Source organism: Coenobita brevimanus, chromosome 55 (assembly GCF_032717465.1).
Source record: "Coenobita brevimanus isolate Jiangsu-jjx chromosome 55, ASM3271746v2, whole genome shotgun sequence".
Lineage (NCBI taxonomy): Eukaryota > Metazoa > Arthropoda > Malacostraca > Decapoda > Coenobitidae > Coenobita > Coenobita brevimanus.
Genome location: NC_137008.1, coordinates 52,967,425 through 52,992,103, shown reverse-complemented (window position 1 = coordinate 52,992,103; position 24,679 = coordinate 52,967,425). Strand labels below are relative to the sequence as shown.

At 43.3% G+C, this 24,679-nt stretch overlaps 1 protein-coding gene across 4 annotated transcripts in view; it reads left to right on the top strand.

Annotated features, from left to right (window-relative positions):
* The first annotated feature begins 546 nt into the window (after positions 1 to 546).
* The window catches only part of CRMP (Collapsin Response Mediator Protein), a 111,583-nt gene continuing 87,450 nt past the window's right edge, over positions 547 to 24,679 (top strand). For 3 of the 4 annotated variants that reach the window (XM_080273722.1, XM_080273723.1, XM_080273721.1), the window contains exons 1-3: positions 547 to 571; positions 10,008 to 10,205; positions 10,462 to 10,563. In XM_080273722.1, coding sequence (XP_080129848.1) covers positions 10,468 to 10,563 — 96 coding nt within the window. In that variant the 5' untranslated portion in view covers positions 547 to 571; positions 10,008 to 10,205; positions 10,462 to 10,467. Of the gene's footprint in view, positions 572 to 10,007; positions 10,206 to 10,461; positions 10,564 to 20,142; positions 20,197 to 24,679 lie in introns of those variants that run through there. The other variant, XM_080273724.1, reaches the window with a different exon arrangement.

Here is a 24,679-nt window from a genome sequence, read left to right as displayed (position 1 = left end):
TCTTAAAGTTTTACAGATTAGTTTTCCAAAAACACTCCGATTAACTAACCTGAACAAATTACAAAGAAACTACTTTAAGAATTACGGAACGTGTCACAACTCACGCGCAGTCAAAATTTAGTATTCAACATCCAAGAAAGTATGCGGATAAAAAAATAATGATGCATTCCCCCTCACGTGATTACAGAAGCAATGTCGGTTCACCAATAGACCTGGAAATAGTGAGCAAGTTTGTTAGAGGCGGGGGGGGGGGAGTGCAAAATGAATCAGGTAGAGTTGGAGTTTTTGCTCTCTTAGCGATTTTATTTAAAGAGACTTCAGTAGTAAAAGGATTGGTGAGAGCTACTGTATATCTCCTCCCCCAACATCGAAAAGTTTCCCCTACACTTGACAATATCGTCTGAAAGAGGCATGAATGAAATAAGGAATAAGTCATCGCACTGATGGGAGTAAAATACAACACTTGGCAACTGGTGTAATGCGTGGACAGTCCCGTAGCCCCGCCCACAATCAGTCCTTACCGCGTTCCTCCCTCTCCGTGGCTTCGTACAGACCATCTCGGCATAAATTGGTGAGTTTGGGGGGCGTTTTACACCTGCAATTACATTGCCTATGCTCTTTTCGAACGCTTAAATCGTCCAAGGAGAGGTCCGAAAGAAGAGACGGTATTAGGAGGTAAGGAAAAGAGCCCACGAACCATCTCGGATTAGGTGCTGCGCTTGAGAGGCATTTTACACATTTTCGAGTTTGAGAAGGATTTTATATATATTTCAACACCTCTCTCGCCCTTTTCTAACGCTTAAAAAACAGGTGTAGAGGCTTGAACGAGGGGACGAAGTGGGTATGAACCATCTCGGCATGTGGTGATACTGAGATGCACTTTTACCTGAATTTCGACATGGCCAAAGCTTATTTCGACCGTTTAAATAACCCGTGACGAGGATCAAGCGAGATGGTGGGAAAAAAAAAAAAAAAAAGATAATGCTGCGTTCGTCAGAGTAGGCGTGCTGAAGTGCGTCGCGATAGATCCGGGAGGTGGCCTAGTATGAAAGGAAGAATGGCCTTCACTTTTTATTTTTCTTGTCAGGTCACGTGTGTATGTGTAGAGAGAGAGAGAGAGAGTGAGAGGGAGAGAGAGAAACTATTTTTTTTTTTTTTTAAGAAATTCAAATCAAAATCATCGTGTATTATTCAGTGCATCAATATCACCTCATTATATTCTTATCAAGAATTTATTTTAGTCATCTGGAAATATGACGAAGTAATCTGTGCCTGTATCTATCTATACGCCATGCCGCATAGGTTTTTCTGTCCCTACTTAGTAACGACCCCTCTGCCTAAGACACCTTCGCTCAACTATTTTTTTCCCGTCTTTTCTCACCACTGGTCTGAGGCTTCACTGTCCTTGCAATCACACTACTCTTACATTCTCCTACAGAATATTCTTTTTACTCTAACTTGGCCTGCTAGTCATGAGGAAGTGCTATGGGAAGGAAGTAGAGCCGTGACACTGCCTTTATCGACCTTTGAGCTACGCGAAATAAGCAGCAAAAGAACGAATATCTTGGCCAAGTTAAGGCGAAAGAAGTATAGTCTCAACCTCCATTCACCTAACTTATAAATTCTCGAAGTCTCTGTTCATTCTTTAAATACACTAAGTCTCTCTATGTGCACCCTTTTCTCCTGCATTTTATCAGACTCATTCTCCATTCAGCACTCGTATATTTTTTTTAAGTCTCATCCATACATTCTGTCTCTCACACACTACATTTTCGTGTTGTGTTTCACTCTCCAGTCACTCCACTCACATTATCATTTCTCACTCTCCATTCGTTGCTGTTATCTCACTTTCCATTCACCCGACTCTCTCTCTCTCTCTCTCTCTCTCTCTCTATTTACCTCATCATACATTGCCTTAGTAACACTAATGTCTCTCTACTCTCTATTCACTTTATATGGCCGATAAAACTAACAGTACCATGCACTTATACAGCTCAGCCAGTTAAGTGTATTTACGAAGCCTGGTCGCATTATTAATTCGTTATTCACACTGGTTTGGCATCAATGACAAATTAGTATATTTGAATGGCTCAGTAATGAGTGATAATTATAATGAAATATTTTCTTATGCTTGTCTTTTTTTTCTTTTTTTTCGCTCGTTTTCATGTATTACATCATTTACAATCATGGCTGGTTACAGTCAATACTGTTACTGAGGAATAAGTTACTACTACTACTACTACCACCACCACCACCGTACTGCTACGACTACTGTTACTACGACTATTACTACTGCTGCTGTTACTACAATACTATTCCTTCTACTACTACGACTACTATTACTACTACTACTACTTCCACCACCACCACTACTGCTATTACTACACTGCTACTACTCCTACTGCTACCGTACTACCACTACTACTGCCGCCGCTACTACTGCTACTACTACTACTACTACTACTACTACTACTACTATTACTACTACCACCACCACCACCACACCATTAGATAACTACTGCAATGAAAAAATCTGTCAGGTAATGCAGTTCTTTCAACGCTGCTCTTCACGCACGATTTAATCTTATCCTGCTATATCAGCACCACGTTACTATCTCTATGAGCCCTATCGGTGTGCTTTCCATCATTTTTACTTCTGACTTGGAGTTTGCGTGCATGTATATATGTATGTATGTGTGTATATGCAGTGACCGGCTATTCAGTAATTGGTATTCCGAAAATGGTCAGATTGATGCACTCTGAGGAGGTGTTTTGGCAAAGCTCGTGCGACGGCTTCGTTTATGAAACGTGGGTGGTGGGTGAGTGGAGTTTTGTAATGTATTAGTCGGCGTGTGTCTGTGTGTGTGTGTGAAGAGAGAGAGAGAGAGAGAGAGAGAGAGAGAGAGAGAGAGAGAGAGAGAAAGATTGACCAGAATATGTTCTTTGTGGGACTGGTTGGCCGCTTTTTGTGCTTTTTCTGTCACACGTGGGGACACGGCGGGCAAGAAGGTACCGATCTGAATCGCTCAAGTTCATTAACTTTAACTTGGCTATATTTTCATTCACTTGTAGCTATTTCACGTGGCTCAGTTGCAGAAATAGACAATACTATGACTCTGCATCTATACTCTAGCACCTGTTCTTGACCAGCATCATTTTATAGTGTTAATCTGGTGTTATAACTCAGCATTCAAGGTGGAGGGATGGCAATTTTGGGTCAAGATATAGTAACCAGAGTATAGATGTGTTTTATCCCATCAGCCCGAGGACTATATATCTCTTTATTATAGTCTTATTGCCTACAGATAACTCCTCCCAGTGTAGTGGAAATATCTGGTAGAGGATAGGTTAATGAACCTTGTATCCAGTCTCACCATTCTGCCAAGTCTCTAAAGCTGACCAAAATCGTCTGGAGATCATACTAGCCTGTGTTTCCCTGATCTGCATATAACCGCAATTGTTTCTCTGAGCTGGCTGTAACCGCCCAAACCACAAGCAGATTTGGCAGCTTTCAGCCATGAGTTATGAAGGCAGATGCTGCTGCCAAGTGTATAACAAGGAGTGTAGGAAAGTGTGTACGAGATGTGTAAATAGCTGTGTAGCAGGTGTATAGCAGGAGTATATGCAGCTGTGTAGCTAGTGTGTGGTAGATGAGCAAGTAGGTGTGGCAGATGTTCAAGTAGGTGTATAGTAGGTGTGTACTAGATGTATAAGCAGTTGCAAAGCGTGTGTGCAGTAGGTATGTAACCAGTTGTGTAGCTGGTATGTGGTAGATGTAATAGCAGGTGTGTAGCACAGCATATGTATAAAGTGTGTAGCAGGTATATAGGGAGTTGTGTAGGAGAGGTAGGAAACACCTGTGCTAACCCACAAATCACAGGCACAGGTGCAGTATTACCTTCACTAAAATATTCCTCTCGCTGCGCCTGCCAGGTTATGTATTTTTTCTAGGCAGGGCAAGATCCAGACAGAATCATTCCACTGCTTGGTTAAATAAACGTCTCTCAGCTGCCTTCCTATCTTTGGAAACGAGAAAGGTCGATTGGAAAAGGACAAAATTCAGCCTGCAGTTCACCGGGTTAATGTCCAGAAAAGCCTGGGGCCACAACAACAGCAACAACAACATCTGATTCTAATTATTTCTGCTTTTGTTTTATTTCCTTCTAAGCAGTTTCGTAGGGCACTCAGACGGCGTATATTTTTGCGCTTTTTTTTATCATCTTCTAGCACCTGCAGATATTGTCAGTAATAGTTGTAGGACTTGAATCAAGAAAACTATGTTGTTGTTGTTGGTGGTGGTGGTGGGGTGGTGGTTGTCTTCATTTGACGATGATTATGACAATAATGATGGTAGTGGTGGTGGTGATGATTTAAGCAGGCGGGCATGTAATTTTATTTTTTCCAGCAGGGTGTATGGTATGGTAGAGGGGGTGCATGGCATTAAACAGCAGGATGTATGCCACAGAGTGCTTGAAAGAAGTGTACCAATGTGTATGAATGGGAGGGGGCTGTGTATGGTAAGAGGAGTGACTGACAAAACTGTATACGCCAAAATGAGTGCAAGGCAGAAGTGGTGACAGTATGTTTATTTACCAGAGAGAGTGCATGATCAGGTAAATGAGAGAGAGAGAGAGAGAGAGAGAGAGAGAGAGAGAGAGAGAGAGAGAGAGAGAGAGAGTTGAATAAAATCTTGTGACAGTAACATGAATGAAGCAGGATAGCCATTTACATCTTCCCACATATTGATTACAGCCTTCATTAACCCCTTCACTAATTAGAGGCTCCATTTAACTCATTAGAATCCTTTAATAACTGAAAGAAAGACTAAGAAAAGGTCTTGGATTGGCTAAGAGGAAGAGTGGATGATTGAGGAAGTGACCAGAGAGAGTGTATTCTCTCTCTCTCTCTCTCTCTCTCTCTCTCTCTGGCTACCGCACGATACACGCCCTTCGGATCGATTGACGGCATCTCTCTCTCTTTCTCTCTCTCTCTCTCTCTCTCTCTCTCTCTGAGTGTGTGTGTGTGTGTGTGTGTGTGTGTGTGTGTGTGTGTGTGTGTGTTTCACGGGTTCTAAAACTCTTACAGATTTACCCACAGTTCTAGACATAGATACCAGTATTTATTAGGTTACGAACAAACCTTTGTATTTTCATGAATCTTTCGACACAGTTACCCCACAATGCAAAGTATTAATGTTCTGTTTACGTGGATAGTAGACCGAGATGGGTCAGATAATATATAAATGCTTAAATCTGAGTGCTTAAAATTGATAGAAAACGCAAAATTCCAATTCCACTTGTATTTTTTAAGACAGGTGGAATTAAAAAAAAAAAAACTTTATTATGTATTTACCTTTATTAGATATATATACAGTAGATAAAAAATAGTCATAGCGAGATGTGTATGTTTAGACGGTGATGGACGAAAAATCATTTATATGTATTTACGTGTATTCTTGCACAAATATGGGCAAATTTTTCAAAGATTTTGTATTCTGAGCACATGTGGTTAAATATAATATCGGTGTGTGTGTGTGTGTGTGTGTGTGTGTGTGTGTGTGTGTGTGTGTGTGTGTGTGTGTGTGTGTGTTTGAGAGGGAGAGGCATGAGATAGACAGACAGGTGGATAGATACAAGAATTAGGGGGAATGGATATATACGGTAAAAAATTAATTAAGAATAATATTTACCTATCTGTATTTTTAGACACGTATTTAAGGCAGACTCAGATATTTTCACCTAGCTATCAACATGGCCGCCCACGCCTTGTTGCCGTCAAGTAGAGTGTAAAGTGGCTAGAGAGAGAGAGAGAGAGAGAGAGAATGATAGGGTGAAGGGAGAGAGTGAATACAAGAGTGAGGGGAATGGGAGTGTAATATATTGACGAGACAGAATTATCAAGATGAGAAGAGGGGAAGGGTGAGGGGATTGGAAGGGTTTTAGTAAGTGCTTTGTTGTGTGTGTGTGTGTGTGTGTGTGTGTGTGTGTAAAGGGATGGGGAAGATAACAGTAAGGGAACTGGTTTATAATGGGAGAGGCGAGTAGGGGAAAGGTGTGTGCGTGTGTGTGTATAAAGGAGAGTGTGCGTGTGCGTGAATGTGTGTGTGTGTGTGTGTGTGTGTAGGAGTGGCACGCGCTAGCCCACCAGTGCCACGCAGACCCCACCCTAGCAGGTCTATCCAGCCTTCTCCCTGTGTGTGCAGCCCGGCCTTCATTTCACTTTGTAAGTCATCCATCATCGCACCATAGTAAAGATTTTTCTCTTCTCCATCTCCTCCTTCTTTCCTCTTCCTCCATTTCCTTTTCCTTCTTTCGTTTCATCTAGTAAGTCATCCATCATCGCACGATATAACACCTTTTCCTCCTCCTCTATCTCATTCTCTTTCATTTTAATCTCTCCCATGTCCCCTTCTACTTGAAATCAATATAAGTAAACCTGTGGACGATGACACGAGTCTTGGTTGTGGCAAGTGGCTAGTAAAATCATCTGGCTTTATCGTGAATATTATGTGTGCTGTCAGTCATCGTTTTGCGTGTTGTCAGTCGTCGTTTTGGGGTTATTCGATTTTTTTTTTTTTTTTTTTTTTTACTCGGCCGATTTCTTTGTAGTGAATAAACTTGCCTGGCGCCAGCAAGAGTTAAATACCGTACATACCTTACGTTGTCACACTCACCATTCGGGGTTATTAGAGGAGCTCACCTCAGCTACTCAAGACGGGTGATTGTACTGAGGAGATTGTTGATGTACAGTTGCCGACACATATACCGGTATTGATCTACTTCGTTGCCATACATAACGAGCCGTGAGCAATGACCTTCGAAATCTGAAAGTGAAGCATTTCTTCCGCCCATAACCTTACACCTGTAGTGACATTATACGCCTTCATCATCGTCATTATTGTAACCAATTTTCTGATATATCCAAACGTTCCATAAACAGGAAATGGAACACGCGAAAGCAGCAGCACTTTGAAGGTCGTTTTAGTAGCTCCTTGCAGATAACGACAGGCGGTTTTATTCCCTTGAGTGAGTTATAAAAACCTGAGCTAATACTGTCACCACTAACCCCGTCATGATAGGAACAACTCTAATTTAAATTTATTCCAGCGAACGACAGACCGTTATGTTCATCCGAGTGAGCCATAGGAGCCTCAGTGTTAAGAAGAGTGACCGGTGCAATGATTAGTACACCAATTCACTACTCATCGTTCACGTGTTCAAATAAAAAGTAATATTCAGACTAACCAATACTCAAGTTAATCCAGTATTCAGATTTACCCCTTCAGTCTGGTGATGAATTTTCCGCTTCAATTCTTGCTATCACCAGATAATTTTATTTAACTCAGTGAAGAGCGCTGGCTGTGGAGGGGATTATGAAGGATGTAACACTAAGGTATACCTCTTTTACATTAACTTGGCCCAGATTTTCACTCTTCTGCACCGTATTACACGTAGCTCAGTGGCAGAAAGAGACAATGCTGTGACTCAACATCCTTTCCATAGCACTTCTTCATGGCCAGAACCATATTGTAGTGTTAATCTCTTGTTACATCTCGCCGTTCAAGATGGGGAGATGAGTTTCTGGCCACGTTAGAGTAAAATGAGTATAAGCAAATAAATAATAGAAAAAAAGCTCAAAATAATCGAGACTGCCCTTGCAATTCCCTTCGAAAATTCCCTCCATAGGTAAAGGAAATCTAAAAGTAGCAGCAATAAACTCAAAATCGCGTCATCGTAGTGAAGGGATTAACTAAGGAAGAGAATAAGGGTAAATGCAGAAGGTGTAACGCTTCCTGCAGACACGTACCACAGAATGACTTATTAATTCTGTTCTGCGTATGAAAATCCCACGAGGCTAAGGACTGCACCAACAAAACCTCTCACTCTTTTCCTTCTTGTCCTTCGTCTTTTCTTTATCATTCGTCTACTCTCGTACTTTTTTTTAGTTTATTGATATATTTATTTTCCTTGCTTCCATTTATTCTTTATTTTTCTTCATCATTCGCACTTTATGCTTCTTTATTTATTTCCTTGTTTTTCTTTGGCTTTCATTTTCCCTTCTTCTACCCAACTCTGTGATGCAAGCTTCTACTGGTACTATCAGTTTTTCATGTATGCAACTGCTTTATTCTGGCCCTGTCTTAGTCTGGCTTTCCTGCTGCCTATGACCTCCAGTGTTTTCCATGCAACCTATCCTGGCACCGTGAAATGGCCGAGTCATTATTTTAGTTTGATTTTGGATTCCTGTGTGTTCAACTTGTTTTGGAAGGGACAACTTTTGCATTTTCTCTCTCTCTCTCTCTCTCTAATTGTGACTGTTATCTTTTCATTCTTTTAATCTTTTTTCCTCCAGGCGATTTACCCAACCATAGAAAGACCTCTAGACCTGGGAAAGATTAGTGTATAAATCTGTTGGGTCTTTGGTGCATGTATACTAAATTCCTCACTACGGCGCTCTCTCCCAAGCTGAGTAAAATTTTCTTGGGGTTACATAAATACAAAAATCGTCATAGTAGTGAAGGGGTTAGAGTGGGAGGGATAGGTGAGAGGGAGAGGGGGGGCAGATGAACAGGTGGCTAAGTACGTAATCAAAGCGGAGAAATAAGAATGGCGTAACTGAGTAAAAATTATGGTTAACTGTGGGAAAGAAGTCAAACTATCTCTACCTCTACGACTTGATGGAGATAGGTGTGTGTGTGTGTGTGTGTGTGTGTGTGTGTGTGTGTGTGTGTGTGTGTGTGTGTGTGAGAGAGAGAGAGAGAGAGAGAGAGAGAGAGAGAGGGAAGCTATACATGGACACATTAGTCAGGGTCATGTGGTCGGAACTGCATAAAAAAGATGGGTGTGGGAGTGGAAGTAAAGCATCCATTCAGTTTTCAACAATAAATAAATAAATAAACACTTTAATAAACGCTTAAGCAAATAAATAGTAATTACATAAGTACACTATATGAAAATATAAAAAGCATCAAGACACGCTCCACCTAACGTTTTGAAGAATTTTGTTGGCTGCCCACTACAGTAAGATAAATTAAGCGTTATCATGAATTTATAGTTGATGAGAATTACTAGACGCTGAAACATATGGGAAAATATCTTTCAGGTCCAAAATCATTCTACATAAGGTTCTAAATACGTGCAGTTCTATTCCTGCGTGTACCTTGCTCTGATCTAGTGTGTGTGTGTGTGTGTGTGTGTGTGTGTGTGTGTGTGTGTGTGTGTGTGTGTGTGTACTCATGTTATACCTGTATGTCTGTGTAACATTACCTGAGTTTCACTATTTATTCTCAGGGGCGTAGTCAGGTTTCCAAAAATGGAGGAGGGATACATTGGGTGGGGGAGTCCACTATGTCCACTATGTAGTTCACTTAATCTAAATTCCAAATGGGGGGGGCAGCCACTGAGGGGGGTGCAAAATTCTAACTCCCTCCCCCCCCCGTCGCAACGCCACTGCTTACTCCTTCAGTACGATAACACCTTTTTTTTTTTTCTTTATTCTTGCTATCTCCAGTCCATTTCATTCTGCTCACAAAACACTTTTCAGACTCATGGGATCACATTATACGGTAGATATCATTCAGCCATTCATCACCAGAAGGCTGTTTTAATGAGAATACAGTTGACTAAGTGGAAGGAATATAACAACTGACACCACCGAACTGATGAGGTTTAATTTTTGTGTACAACGCATGTGTATGTATGTATGTCTGTGTATGTACAGTATGTATGTATGTATGTTGTTTGTATTTATGTACGGTATGTTGTCTATCTTTCGGTCCGTGTAAGTATGTACGTATTTTAGCTGTTGGGAACTTTTCATTAGATAGTCCTAATAGATCTACTTAAGATTTTTTTTTTTTCAATTACTGGATCGTAGCAACTCGTAATTTGTCGTGGGAAACTGGTTATTGTTGTTGCTGTTGTTGATGATGATGATGATGATGAATAAGTAAGATGACTGCTATGTTCACAAGTTGGTCATTTTGTTTTCTCTTCACAAACGTTCAGGTGGACTCGAAGCCTCACCCAGACCCAGAGAACGGGGAAACCGAGACGGGAGCAACAGCCGCCCTTGACAACGCCAACCACAGCCACAACCACAACGTGAACCACAACCATAATCATAACCACAACTACAACTGCTACCACCAGAACAACAACCAGCCTCACCAACGCTACCCCGTCGACACGCCCATAAACGGGCAGGTAAGTGTCCCATACGGTTTGGTCGCTAAACGGCAGTTATATACAGACATGTATTATACACACACACACACACACACACGTTACACGGGTGTGTGTATGTCGCACGTTTACTCCAGATATAATCTCTCCAACATATATACAAACATTAATAGAATATAGGCCCAATTAAGCAAGGATCTGCAAAAATATATTATAAAAGTATGAATAAATAAATACATGCAGGTGCAGGCTGAGTAATTAGCCCCGTGTACTTTAGGGCGAGATGGATGGCGACAACGGTGTTGTGGAGGAGGTGCTGGTGGCCAGGACCTCCCGCCGCACAGAGGCAGAGCCCTGGAATGCACAGTCCCCGGATAATGTGAGTACCACGCCTTTCATACCGTTGTGTTGGCTTACCACAAGATTCCCGCCTTGAGATTACTGACCATCGTGAGATTAGTTCCGGCCTTGAGATTAGGTCCTTATATGAGAATAGTTGCAGCTTTGAGATGAGCTCCTGGGAGATTAGTTCCGGCTTTGAGATTAGCTGCTGTGAGATAATTCCGGCCGTGAGATTGATTCTAGCCGTGAGATTAATTCCGACTGTGAGATTAGTTCCGGCCGTGAAGTTAGTTCCGGCCGTCCTAATCCTTATGCTCGTACTCGATGTTACATCACTTTATTTTACATATTTATTTTTATAATTTGTCCCCCCCCCAGTATATTTCTAGCCTCGTTGACTGAACCAGGTATAGACTTACGTGGATTTTCCGGTGTAAAAGCTTCCCTCTAAATGACCCTGATGAAAAAAAAACCCGCTGTTATTTTTAGCTTTATATTTCCGTGGTGGGGTCGACACCTTCCTGGAGCGGTCACGAGATGTCCGGGCGTTGTGGATAGGGGAGAGAGAGAGAGAGAGAGAGAGACAGACAGACAGACAGACAGAGACAGAGAGGCTACAGCTAGATTTTATGCCTCAGAGAGAGAGAGAGAGAGAGAGAGAGAGAGAGAGGAAAAACAAAGCTAGATTTTACGGCTCGACTGCAGGAGAGTCTTTAAAGCGGACTGTCAATTTTTGCGGAGTCCAAATCTTCGCCCTAGAACACGATTTGTATTATCAATTTTTCATCAATGAAAAGTATTTATAAAAATCACAGGATAAACAGTCTTCATTAACAGTTAACTCTTATCACACATCGCTTAATTATTCGCATTTATAATTTCAATTTTGATTCTGATTTGATTATGAAGTGTTTGGTAGATGCATAGTGAAGATAAAAGTAAAAACAAGCAATCTTACACACAGTTCATGGAGAGGAAAGTTTACATATATGGCCATACTGTAGGTCCACCGTTGTTTTTTGGGGTGAACATGGATGAGGTGGACCAAACGGAGTCCACCTTATCACGTAACCTGTGGGAAGGAGAGGAGGAGGGCGAAGTGGAGACAAATAACAATAAGAAAAAGATGAAGAAGAAAAAATAATAATAATAATAATCTGGTATTTTGTTTGTCAGCTCCAGTTCATCTAAAGGAAGTAACTAGCATTCGAAACACGTTTCTTTTTTTACAAGACGTGTGACATCATAATGCAATACAAACTTCATCTATACAGGCGGCAAAAACTAACCCTAAAGCAAAACACACACACACACACACACACACACACACACACACACACACACACACACACACACACACACACACACACACACACACACACACACACACACACACACACACACACACACACACACACAACCCATTACTAACAACAGCGAGTAACTTCCAACCATACTTTACCACTATTTTCTGTTTCCCTTACCAAATCAATACCTTCTTCGCCAAACCTTCCTCTTCCTACCAACCACCATATACGGTAGGCATGTTGTGGGTCACGTTGGGGTGCTCAAGGGGGGGAGGAGGGGGAGGACAGCCAAGGGGAGGGGAGACAGTGGGGTGAAAATATGGAGGTAAGTACGGATCCCTTGAGTCTTGGGTCACGAGAGGCAAGGTCAGGGACAGGTCGATATTTTCACACCGTCCTCATCCTTGTCACATCATCATCATCATCATCATCATCATCATCATCACACCGTTCTCACCCTTGTCAAATAATCATCTCAGTCCTCTCCCCTGTCACATTATCATCATCACACTGTCTTCACCCTTGTCAGATTATCATCACAGTCCTCACCCCTGTCACAGTCATCATCACATCGTCCTACCGCTATCACATCATCATCACCATTATCATCATCACACCGTCCTCACTCCTCTCACATCATCACCATCACACCGTCCTACCGCTGTCACATCATCATCACCATTATCATCATCACACCGTCCTCATCCCTGTCAGATCATCATCATCATCATCATCATCATCATCATCATCATCATCCAGACCTTAGTCCTGTTTTCCCTATTTTCTCATTCCTCACCCAAACGACAGAGTGCATCCTTCCTTCTCTTACCCTTTGTTGTCTGCGTCATACCGCTACCCCACAAAACAATTCATGTAAGAGCCAGCGAACTATTGCGAATGGCTGTACCTATAAGAACGTTGTTTTGAATCTCTCTGTACATGTGTAGGTATACCGGCACATAACACACCACATATCAAGGAAACACCGGCACATAACACACCACATATCAAGGAAACACCGGCACATAACACACCACATATCAAGGAAACACCGGCACATAACACACCACATATCAAGGAAACACCGGCACATAACACACCACATATCAAGGAAACACCGGCACATAACACACCACATATCAAGGAAACACCGGCACATAACACACCACATATCAAGGAAACACTGGCACACAATACACCACATATCAAGGAAACACGATCTTGGAAACTCAGCTTTTAAGGGAGTATAATCTAGCCCAGTGACTCCAAAAATAGCCTGATGGTTTATCGATAGACGTGGTGGAGTGTGTGTGTGTGTGTGTGTGTGTGTGTGTGTGTGTGTGTGTGTGTGTGTGTGTGTGTGTGTGTGTGTGACCTACAGTAAAACTACATGTGTGCTCTAATGTGACGTGTGTTTCTGTCTGTGTGCGTGTCCAGTTTCGTGTGTGTTTGTGTGTATCTGTGACCTACAAAATAACGTATACTCGAGTGTAACGTGTGTGTGTGTGTGTGTGTGTGTGTGTGTGTGTGTGTGTGTGTGTGTGTTGTCCGGGTTCGTGTCCAGTTTCATGAATTCGTATGTATCTGTGACCTACAAAATGTGTGTGTGTGTGTGTGTGTGTGTGTGTGTGTGTGTGTGTGTGTGTGTGTGTGTGTGTGTGTGTCCACGTCTTGTAACTGGTCTTCTACATTAACGGCAGATGGTGGTAGTTGTGGTAGTTGTGGTAGTGACCGTGGTAATTGTTGTGGCCGAAGAAACGGTTGTGTTGGGGTCGATGGTGGTAGTTGTGGTAAGTGGTGGTGGTTGTGGTAGGTGATGATAGTAGTAGTTGTTGCAGGTGGTGGTGGTAGTTTTGGTAGTTGGTGGTGGTAGTTGTGGTAGATGATGGTGGTAGGTGTGGTAGATGATAATTGTGGTTAGTCAAGATTATAGGCGTGGTAGGTGGTGATGGTAGTTTTGATTGGTGACGGGGGTAGTTGTAGTGGCTGTGATAGGTGATTGTGGTAGTTGTGGTAGATCATGATTGTGGTAGCCTAGGTGATGGTGCTAATTGTGGTAGATTGTGGTAGCTGTTGTGGTTGTTTTGTTCAGGGGGTGGTAACAGAGGGAGGAAATCGTGATGAATTATAATTAATGCCGTGAAAAATAAACAGGAAACGTTTAATAGAGAGAGAGAGAGAGAGAGAGAGAGAGACACACACACACACACACACACACACACACACACACACACACACACACACACACACACACACACACACACTGGGATCAAGAAAGGCCGGAACAATTAAATGCCAGTTGCAAAGTCGATATATAAAAGATGTATGTTGAAAAGAGAAAAAATAAATGAACTAAGGAAGCAAATATGGGCGAGAAAATAAAAACCGTAAAGTTAAAAAAAGCAAAATTAAATAAAAGAGGGACAAAATTGCAGGAAAATAAGGGAGGAGAGTGCAAGAAGGGATGAAAAAGAGGGGAGAGAGACATAAGTACGGTGCTCACGCTTCCGGTTCGGCCATCTTTGCAACTTCCGGTCAGTGACGTGCCGGTATGTCATGACCGATGGGAAAAAGGGCGGGAAACAAAACAAAACATGGGAAGGGATAGCAAGGTAAGAAATGCAACGATTGTAGTGACAGTTGTGACGCTGCAGTATTTTGATTTTTTCGTATTTATTCTCCACATAATGTATTTTCTTGATGCAGATTTGAATGCAGAACAACACAAAAAACAAAGGGAAGAGGTGGAGAAAACAATAAGGATAATGTATCTTAACTCAGTGTTGTTGTCTTATGTTCAAATTTCTGTTTAGGCTGCATCTTCGAATGTTAAAAAGAAACAACGAATGGACGGAGAGGCAAGAAATGGCGAAGGTAAGGCAAAGCAACTGTGACACCATATTTTATTTTTCTTACAGTATTTTCCTTTCTTGTTGCAGTTTTGAATGCAGACTAAAACAAGGGTACAGAGTGAGAAGGAAGACATGACAAAGCTTCAAAAATAACAGTATTGACGCGCCGCAAACTAAATTTATGGAATAACACTTTTATTTTCACTCTGAATGCAAAATGTCAGTGTGAAAAGGGGCAGCTTACCAATCTCGAAGCCCTGCTGATGTCGGGAATAAGGGGAATAACAGTTTGTGTGTGTGTGTGTGTGTGTGTGTGTGTGTGTGTGTGTGTGTGTGTGTGTGTATGTGTTCCCTGCTGCAACTTCGTACGCTTCAGTTTTCCACGAAGGCAATTTCAGGAGGGGTGTTATTCTTGAAGGAACTTACACCCATAAACTTTGAAATGGTAGCACTTTTGGCAGTTTTGAAAGTATATTTATGAATCTTTATTTCCTAGTATTGTACACTGGTGCAAAACCATCTTAAAAATTACATACACCAGTAGATTATATATAAATACTTCGGGTTTCTACAACTCTTTCTCGTGGGGCATGTCTTTCAGGTATTCTGTCTTAGTTTATTTCTTTCTTCCCTTAAAACAAAATAAAATAAAAGTCATCATCAGCCGGTCGGTATGTCTCATTAAAAAAGAAAAAAAAGGGAAAAGAGGCGTGTCGTCGCGGTCAGCACTCTCTGAGCTAAATTTCATCGTATCAAAAAAAGAAGAAGAAAAAAAGCGATCTGAGCAGCCTCTTTGTAAATGCAAGGGAGATAATGATTGGCTGTGAAGGTTCATTTATTTTAGTCTGACATGAGCTGCATTTTAGTTTGATGTTAATACAGGTAGATAGATAGATAGAGATTGAAACAGGTACACAGATAGAGATACACAGATAGATGGGCAGAGGTGGATAATACACAAATATATAGATCACGCGTACATATCCAGAAGTCCAGAGAATATTGACCACAACGGTATACATGTAGTCAGTAATCCTTCAGGAACGAGGTTGTGAACTTAAGAAGCGAGATTACAACCTTCTGTCACGCATCAGTACCAGGAGCGAGAACTTCTTTGGGTTTCCGGTGATACAGAACTCTCATCCGCGTCAGCAAGTATTGGGTGTGGACGCGACCTTACCCCAGCAAGATCTCAGTGGATTTCGACGCAGTTTTCGAGACCGTGTAAAAGAACTAGTGAAAGAAACTAGATATTTACCAACAAGTGGCCATTTCCTTTTTGAATGCTCATAGGGGGAGAGGGATAGAGGGATCGAGGATGAGATGGAGGGATGCAGTGGAGAGTATATGAGGGAAGGGGGCTAGTGTTGGGGGTAGGTCTTCGTAATGGCAGGGGACAGGGCGATGGAGGCGATTCATCTGTGTCCACCCCTTACTTGATTATGGCGTCTGGCTAGAGAGAGAGAGAGAGAGAGAGAGAGGCCAGACAATTAAGTTTTCCTGCTTTTGTAGCGTGTTTTTGTTTCATTGTTACTGAGTGGCATGACCTCCACCCTACTAATTACTGAAACAAGCACACACACACACACACACACACACACACACACACACACACACACACACACACACACACACACACACACACACACACACACACACACACATCTGCATGACATTACCGCTTAGTTTATCATGCCTGCCTCTATCCTCTTCTGTTATGACAGTCTGCTGGTAATAATAATAATAATAATAATAATAATAATAATAATAATGATATTAATAATAATAATAATACAATAACAAAGTTTATAATCTTCACAATACAGGTTCCTCATAACAATAATCAATAATTTTACAAATAATAATTACTGAGCACGGCTAAATCCGGGACAAAAACTGAATGCAGGAGAGAGAGAGAGAGAGAGAGAGAGAGAGAGAGAGAGAGAGAGAGAGAGAGAGAGTTGAAACACTTCAACTTATCATACCATAAGAACTTCTTTTGATAAGGACTTTCTCTCTCTCTCTCTCTCTCTCTCTCTCTCTCACACACACACACACACACACACACACACACACACACACACACACACACACACACACACACACACACACACACACACACACACACACACACACACACACACACCGCTCGCTGGTGCAGTGGTAACGTTCTCGCTTGCCATCTGGTGGACGGGAGTTCGCGCCTCGCTCAGGTTGCGAAAAGTTTCAATGATGAAGTGGGTGGTTACTGTCCCCCTTGAGCAAGGGGACGGGTGTGTGTGTGTGAAGGTAACAGCCTTGCCCATAGATCGGACTATATGAGCTCTCAGCTGACGATCACGATCATCAAGTGATCCTGACCGACCCGGTGAATTAAATTACACACGGCCCTCCATTACATATTTCCAAGCACAGCACCCAGCAACGACATATATACCGCCTATCATCAAACTGCGCAAGACCTGAAATTTTCTCTGCTCATTACCAGAAAATCTTTGTGTTTCTGCGGAAGGGGGTGGGGGGTGGGGGTGGCAAGGTAGATCAGAACGGTTCATCTACCTTACCTACTTTACTATGTGGTACTTTCTTATTTTACTGATACCTACTAATGCTTCTGTTGTTTATTTTGGTATGTTTTTAGTGGAGAGGTTCATGATATATATATACATACACTATATACATATTCTATATTCTCTTTAACTAGGCATAAAATTGGCATCTCCCAATCTTTAATGTTGTGCCGGAACAAGATTCACGCTGTAGAATATGCCGCTAGTCACGATGAAGTACTACGGAAAGGATGTACTGTAGAGTTGTACTATTGTCTTCTTCTGCCACTGAGGTATTGAAAACAGGCTCAAAAGAAACCCTTCAGAAAAAGTGAATGACCTATGGAATTCCCGTTTGGTATGTTCAGTTTCCCGTCAAAAATTGTTGTTTCTTGCAGTCCCGTTATAAAATGGTTCACGTACAAGAAAAAAAAACTCCATCCTCACAAATAATGATACTTCTAAGCACAGTTTTCTAACCGCATCCCATCCTAACCACCCCCAGCACGAATGCCAGAGCAACGTGGAGGTGCAGTTGCGGACATAAATAACGATACACTCCACTACGATGAACGGCAAGACAACGAACAGTAACTTTTGAAAAACAATAATGCCATCTTCATACCCCTCCAAACTCTTCAGAATTATTGTGTTAACGTTTCATAGTCGTTCGTTAAGAAAAAAAAAAATTGCGGTATTAACTGTTCGCAACTGAACACTCAAGGGTAAAAATTCGAATGGTTTTCAGAGAGCAGTTACGGCAGGGAGAGAGAGAGAGAGAGAGAGGTTTTAAGACAAAAGATAGTTCCCTAACCCATCACACACACACACACACACACACACACACACACACACACACACACACACACACACACACACACACACACCTACCCTAATAGTTTTACCCCAAGTACTCGTATATCCTCACCTACACCTAAGACACGCATACAGGATCCATGTATACTCATTTACATTCCGTGTTTATGTATACCGGCGCCAAGTGGTGGTAGGAGTAGATGTATCCCTAGGTTCATCTGAAACGTGAACCAGGTGAACTGAAAACGAGTAACCCATCTCGGGGAGTGCACCATTCTCCTTTCAGTGACTTGGGAGGGGGCTGAGGGACGATTGTATGACCAGGCAGAGGAACCACTTGGTTGTATCGGAAAAAAAAACAAGGAACTCGTCAAACTCTGAGAATGTTGATTTGGCAGGACAAATTTCACACGTATCTTGGCCATCTTGATAGACACTGTTATGCCTCGTATTTAAATTAATCTATGGAAGTAACGATATCCATATTTTGCTTGAGCATTTTATCGTCAGACGGTTACTGTAACCATTAAAACATTTAAAATACATTGCTACTATGAATGCACTCGGATAACCAATCAGCTGCCAGCTTTCAAAAGCTTAAGGCTCATCTCAAACCAGATCGAACAGGCTATAGTGGCAAATTGTGAAAATAGATCGTAGACAAGGATTGCTGGCATGCATTACCAGAGAACTGTACCGGGTACGTTGTTGTCCTGTCGTGGAGGAGGAGGAGGAGGAGGACGATGATGATGATGATGATGATGAAAAGGAGGAGGAGGAGGAGAAGGAGGAGGAGGAGGAGGAGGAGGACGACGACGACGACGACGACGAGAAGGAGAGGGAGAAAGGGATTTTTTTTTTTTTTTTTTTTTGCTTATCGACGACACGAGGGTCATTATGGCGGACAATCGATTTCTCTGCGTTTCAGTCTTCCCCCAGAACACGAGCATCAACAGTCGACGTTACCTCCAGGTCCCTAAATGTACAGCTAGATTAACAGAGATCAGTGAGGAAAGAAACTGTGCCTGATAGTCCGACCAGCCCAAGAACAGACCTAGGGTTTTTCCAGTTGCCAGCTGGATGTGCTAACCAATGCACCACCATGAGAGAGAGAGAGAGAGAGAGGAAAGCAAACAGCAACAGAATTATTGGTTCTTTCGTGGCTGTTTGTAATAGGGAAGATTATAACTAGCAAAAACTATTACAGCATATTAGCTAAAGACGAGGACAGAAAAGCAGAGAGAGAGAGAGAGAGAGAGAGAGAGAGAGAGAGAGAGTGAGTGAGTGAGTGAGTGAGTGAGTGAGTGAGAGAGAGAGAGAGAGAGAGAGAGAGAGGGGGGGGGATGGGACAGAGTGACAGGGTGACAGACAATGACAAGTGGGAAAGCAGAGAGAGAGAGAGAGAGAGAGAGGAAGGGGACTGAGTGACAGGGTTACAGAGAATGACAAGTGGAAAGCAGAGAGAGAGAGAGAGAGAGAGGCGGGGGAAGGAGACAGTGACAGACAGAATGATAAGTAGGAAAGCAGAGAGAGAGAGAGAGAGAGAGAGAGACCTGGAAAAGAGGACTGAGGGAGAAAACTGGACGGAGGGCCAGAGGCAGGGAGGAGGAGAGAGAAGGGAGGGAGAGGGAGGGGGGAAAAGCGGGTAGAGAGCAGAGTGCAGGGAAGGGGATTGGAGGAGTTCGGGGGAGGGGAGGAAGGTGACAGGGAGGAAGGAGAGGAAGGAGATAGGAAAGGGTGAGTGGTGTGGGAGGAGAGGCATTGGTGAGGGTGGAGGGAGGGAGAAGGGAGGGAGAGGATGAGGGTCGGGGGGGAGAGGGTGGAAGAGGATGAGGGTCGGGGGGGAGAGGGTGGAAGAGGATGAGGGTCGGGGGGGAGGGGGGGAAAGAGGATGAGGGTATGGGTAATATGGGGTGAGTGGGAGGGAGTGGACTCATGGTAGAGGGAGTGGAATCCAGGGAGAGGTGAGGGTAGGGGTGGATGAGGGTTAGGGGGTCGGGTTGGGGCGGGGTGACTAGGCTAAGCAGGGCAGGCGGGGCTACCACCACACCACAGTTACCACTTACAACAGTTCCCACACAGCCACCACTCTCACAGCACCATACCTTGCCATCGCTCGCACCAGCACTCACTCACCATGGCAGATGTGAGTAAATCCTTGCCTTACTCATTATCACCATTTGCTCATCACCTCATAATTACACCAAAGGCATCGGTAAGTTCATTTGGTGAGTGACAGAGGGAATATGAAGTGTTTTAATATGATATGCTCACCCCCACATTCCCACCATGGCCAGTCTGTAACCCTCTGCTTTACTCACAGTCATCGTTTACTCATATGACTAGCTTCATCATCACCATCATCGTCCCATTGTTCAGTTTGTGAGTGATAAGAGGAATACGATGTTTTGGTCACTTGGTATTATGATCTAAACATCCATCAATGACGCTGAGTACCCGCCATCCTCACCCACAATCCCCATTTACTCATTAACCATTATTTACTTATCAGCCCCTCATAAATACATCACATTCATTCTACATGGAATTATAAGTCTTGAAAATATTGGGCTCATTTGGCATTCTCACCTCCACACACCACAGATGCTGCGAGTTACTCTGCCATACCCACAACCACCATATACTCATCCAGCACTCATAATTACTCTACATTCGTCCCTGCTGCGATTTGTGACCGATAAAAAGAAATGTGATGTTACAATTATCTGACAGTTAACCCAAGTAATCTGATAGCATGGACGAAGTTAGTCACCCCATCTTTACCCCATACCCCATTTACCTATTAACTCCTTACACTCACACCCATTCATCCCAACAAAAATTTGAGTAATGAAGGAAATTATACGAGAGCTAATCAATGGCTTCACCCATCCACAATGAAAGCAGCTGCCTCATCCTTTTTCACACTTCTTATTTACCCATTCACCTCTCATGACCATCCATATTCCCCCCCAGCTGCAAAGCTTGGGTAATATAACGAAAATAATACCTACTATTCTTCATATGTTATTCTCCCCATGAATGTTGTAACCCAATCTTTACTCATACCTCGTACCTTCCCATTTATCCATTATCCCCTCATAATCATACATTTCCCCTAGCGATAATCTGTGAGTAATGAAAAGGAAATGATACTATAATCGGTGTATTTCATCTGACGAAAGTGGACCACTCGCACAACTCAGGTGCTTAGTCATGGTTGCAGGAAATTCGATGTGCTTTAGACACTACGTAAGAAAGAATCAGTATCCCTGGTTTTTAGTCAAAGCGATCCTTCTATCTGACAATACTTGGCCATCAGCTGAACTTAAAGGGGTAGGGATCTTCGTTCGTTCGTTCTCTCTCTCTCTCTCTCTCTCTCTCTCTCTCTCTCTCTCTCTCTCTCTCTCTCTCTCGGGTTCATCTGAAACTGGATCCCAATGTGTAAATGGAGGTCACATCGACAGATAGTCTTGGTAACAGGGTGGGCCACGTGTGTGTGTGTGTGTGTGTGTGTGTGTGTGTGTGTGTGTGTGTGTGTGTGTGTGTGTGTGTGTGTGTGTGATACCACTAGTGCGACAGTACTGGAGGCGTAATTCTAGTAACGCGTGTGGTACTGAATGTGATTGTATGATGTAGCCTATGTTGTACTGATGGTATATTGGACACACACACACACACACACACACACACACACACACACACACACACACACACACACACACACACACACACACACACACACACACACACACACACACACACACACACACACACACACACACACAAATATTGACTGTGTGGCAGAGTGTGGCAATGATAGGGTGAGGAAGAGTGTATTGGTACACGGCTACTTCCACCTTCTAGCGGCAGAGGACCTTTGGTGGGAAGTGTCGGGCAGTGACGGCGAGTAGCTGACGTGTACTACAGACAGTGTCGTCGATCTCCAACACGATGGTCTAGTTATACTATAACAGCAGAACACATAATATTTATTGGTGCTAGCGGTGGCACGATATTTAGTGCTAGCCGTGTACCGATACACTCTTCCTCACCCTATCATTGCCACACTCTGCCACACAGTCAATATTTGTGTGTGTCTGTGTGTGTGTGTGTGTGTGTGTGTGTGTGTGTGTGTGTGTGTGTACAGGGTGGCACTTGTGGTCTGCCATCCACCTTCTTTCTATACCACAGCTAACAACGAAATGATATTTGGTTGTTCATCATTCACACTTCATTACACACTGTTAATTATGACTAAACAGTTTTAAAAATTATTATGTACAATGTGTGATACTACAACTTCATATGGAAAAAGATGTTGACACCAGAACAAGAGTGAGGCAGGATGTAGAGAGGGAGGATAAGGAAGTGAGGTGGAGGTAGTGTGGGAAGGTGAGGCTAGGTGATGTAGAGTGAGGCAGGGATTCAAAGTGAGGCAGGGTGAAGCTAGGTAAAGCAGAATGAGACAGTGTGTGGTAGAGTGGTGAGGCAGGGTGAGGGAGAGTGATGCAGAGTGAGGTAGAGTGATGCAGAGTGAGGCAGGGTGAAGCAGAGTGAGGCAGGATAAGGTAGAGAGAGGTAGCCCTGCGGATATTCTAATCGGAAACTACTTCACATCCACCACATCACCACAGGTGCGAACCATCATTATCATCACCACCACTCTCCTTTATTTTATTACACCCTCACTACATTCCACAAATTCACCACATCGTCACCATACATCCCTCATCTCTTACATCACCTCAGTCCTCACCACACTCATCATCCTTACGACACCCTCACCACACATCACCCTTCCCACCTTCTCACCACATTCTCACCACATCACAATGCACTACACACTTCTCTTACCACATTACCAGCCACACGTTTCACCAAACTCCCACCACACAGCACTTTTCTCAGCATCAACACACTCCTTGCAATATCTTCATAACACCTCTCATCACCACCGTTCTCCACATAACTTATCATTCTTATCACAACTTCTCTCCTACTCTCTTATCTCTAATGGACGAACTGACGAGAGAGAGAGAGAGAGAGAGAGAGAGAGAGAGAGGAGGGGGAAGAAGGAAAAGAGAAACGACAGGGGGAGAGGGAAGAGAGGAGGGGAGGGAAAGAGGAGGAAGCAGAGAAGAGGAAGGGGTAGAGGGGGAGTAATGTGAAGAGGAAAAAGGAGAGAGAAGGGGGAGAGGAAGAGGAATGGATGAGAGATGGGAAGGTGAAAAGATGAGAGGGTAGAGGAGGAAAATGAGGAGAGAAAAAGGAGAGCAAGAGGGGAAGGAGAGAAGATGAAAGAGTGGAGGGGGTCAGTGACAAAGAGAAAAAAAGGGGAGAGGGAGTGGGGGACAGTTGGGGTAGAAAAACAAAGGAGGAAGAGGGAGAGGTCATTGGGGAAAAGAAAGAGCGAAGGGGGAGAGGGGGTAAGGAGACATGGAAGAGGGGTAGGAGAGGGAGGCAGTGGGGAGAAAAACAGGGGGGGGGAGGTGAAGGGGATGACGGGGGAGAGGGGGTAAGGAGACATGGAAGAAAGAAGGGGAATGAGGAGAGAAGACAGAAGGGTATAATTATATTGGTGCAGGACACGTCGATCTCTGCGGGACACAAGTGATGCAGGACAATACAATTTATAGAGTTCTCGTGACTCATGCTAAAGAGCATCCACTATCACTGCCCCCTTCACTCACTACATCTACTACTACTACCACTACTACTAACCTAATCTAATCTAATCTCATATAAGCTTACGTAACATAACCTGTCTTACCTAACGAAGCCATACGTAACTATACCTTAGATGAACGTGCCCAGAATGTTACTGTTCCTTGATTTTTGTTCACACACACACACACACACACACACACACACACACACACACACACACACACACACACACACACACACACACACACACACACACACAAAGTATGCAGGGAGGGCGATATTCCCCTTGCTAGTACGGCTTCACTTAACTTTATTACAATGCGCAAGCAGACTAATCTGTGTATGTGTGTGTGTGTGTGTGTGTGTGTGTCAGTTCAGGTGGATGAAGGGGGCAGGAGTAGTCGTGATGGGGTATCAAGAGGAGAGACAGCTGGTTACCAAGAGAAAGAGGAGGCGAGGCTTTGTTGAACTGTGTGCATTTGTGTGTGTGTGTGTGTGTGTGTGTGTGTGTGTGTGTGTGTGTGTACTCGTATGCATGTATGTGTGTATGTATATGCATGGGTGTGCGAGGGAGTGGGGAGATTTAATGGAAATATCAGGAGAGGCAGCTACGAGGGAGGGAGGGGAGAGGGTGGGGGAATGGGGAGAGGGTGGGGGGATGGGGAGAGGAATAGGGAGGGTAGAGGGGGTGACAGACAGGGTGCGGAGGATATGAGGAACGGGAGGGGGAAGGGGGAAGGGAAGGGGGAGCGGGTGGATGGAGTGTGAGATACAGGGTGTTGAAGAGATGGAGGAGGAGAAGGGGAGGGAGTGACACAGACCAGCTGGGAGAGTCGGGAGAGAGAGAGGAGGAACTAGAGATGGAAATGAGAATCGTGAGAATAGAGAAGAGGATGACTAACGTGTTTCACTCTTATTTGTATACTACCACTACTACTATTATTATTATTATTATTATT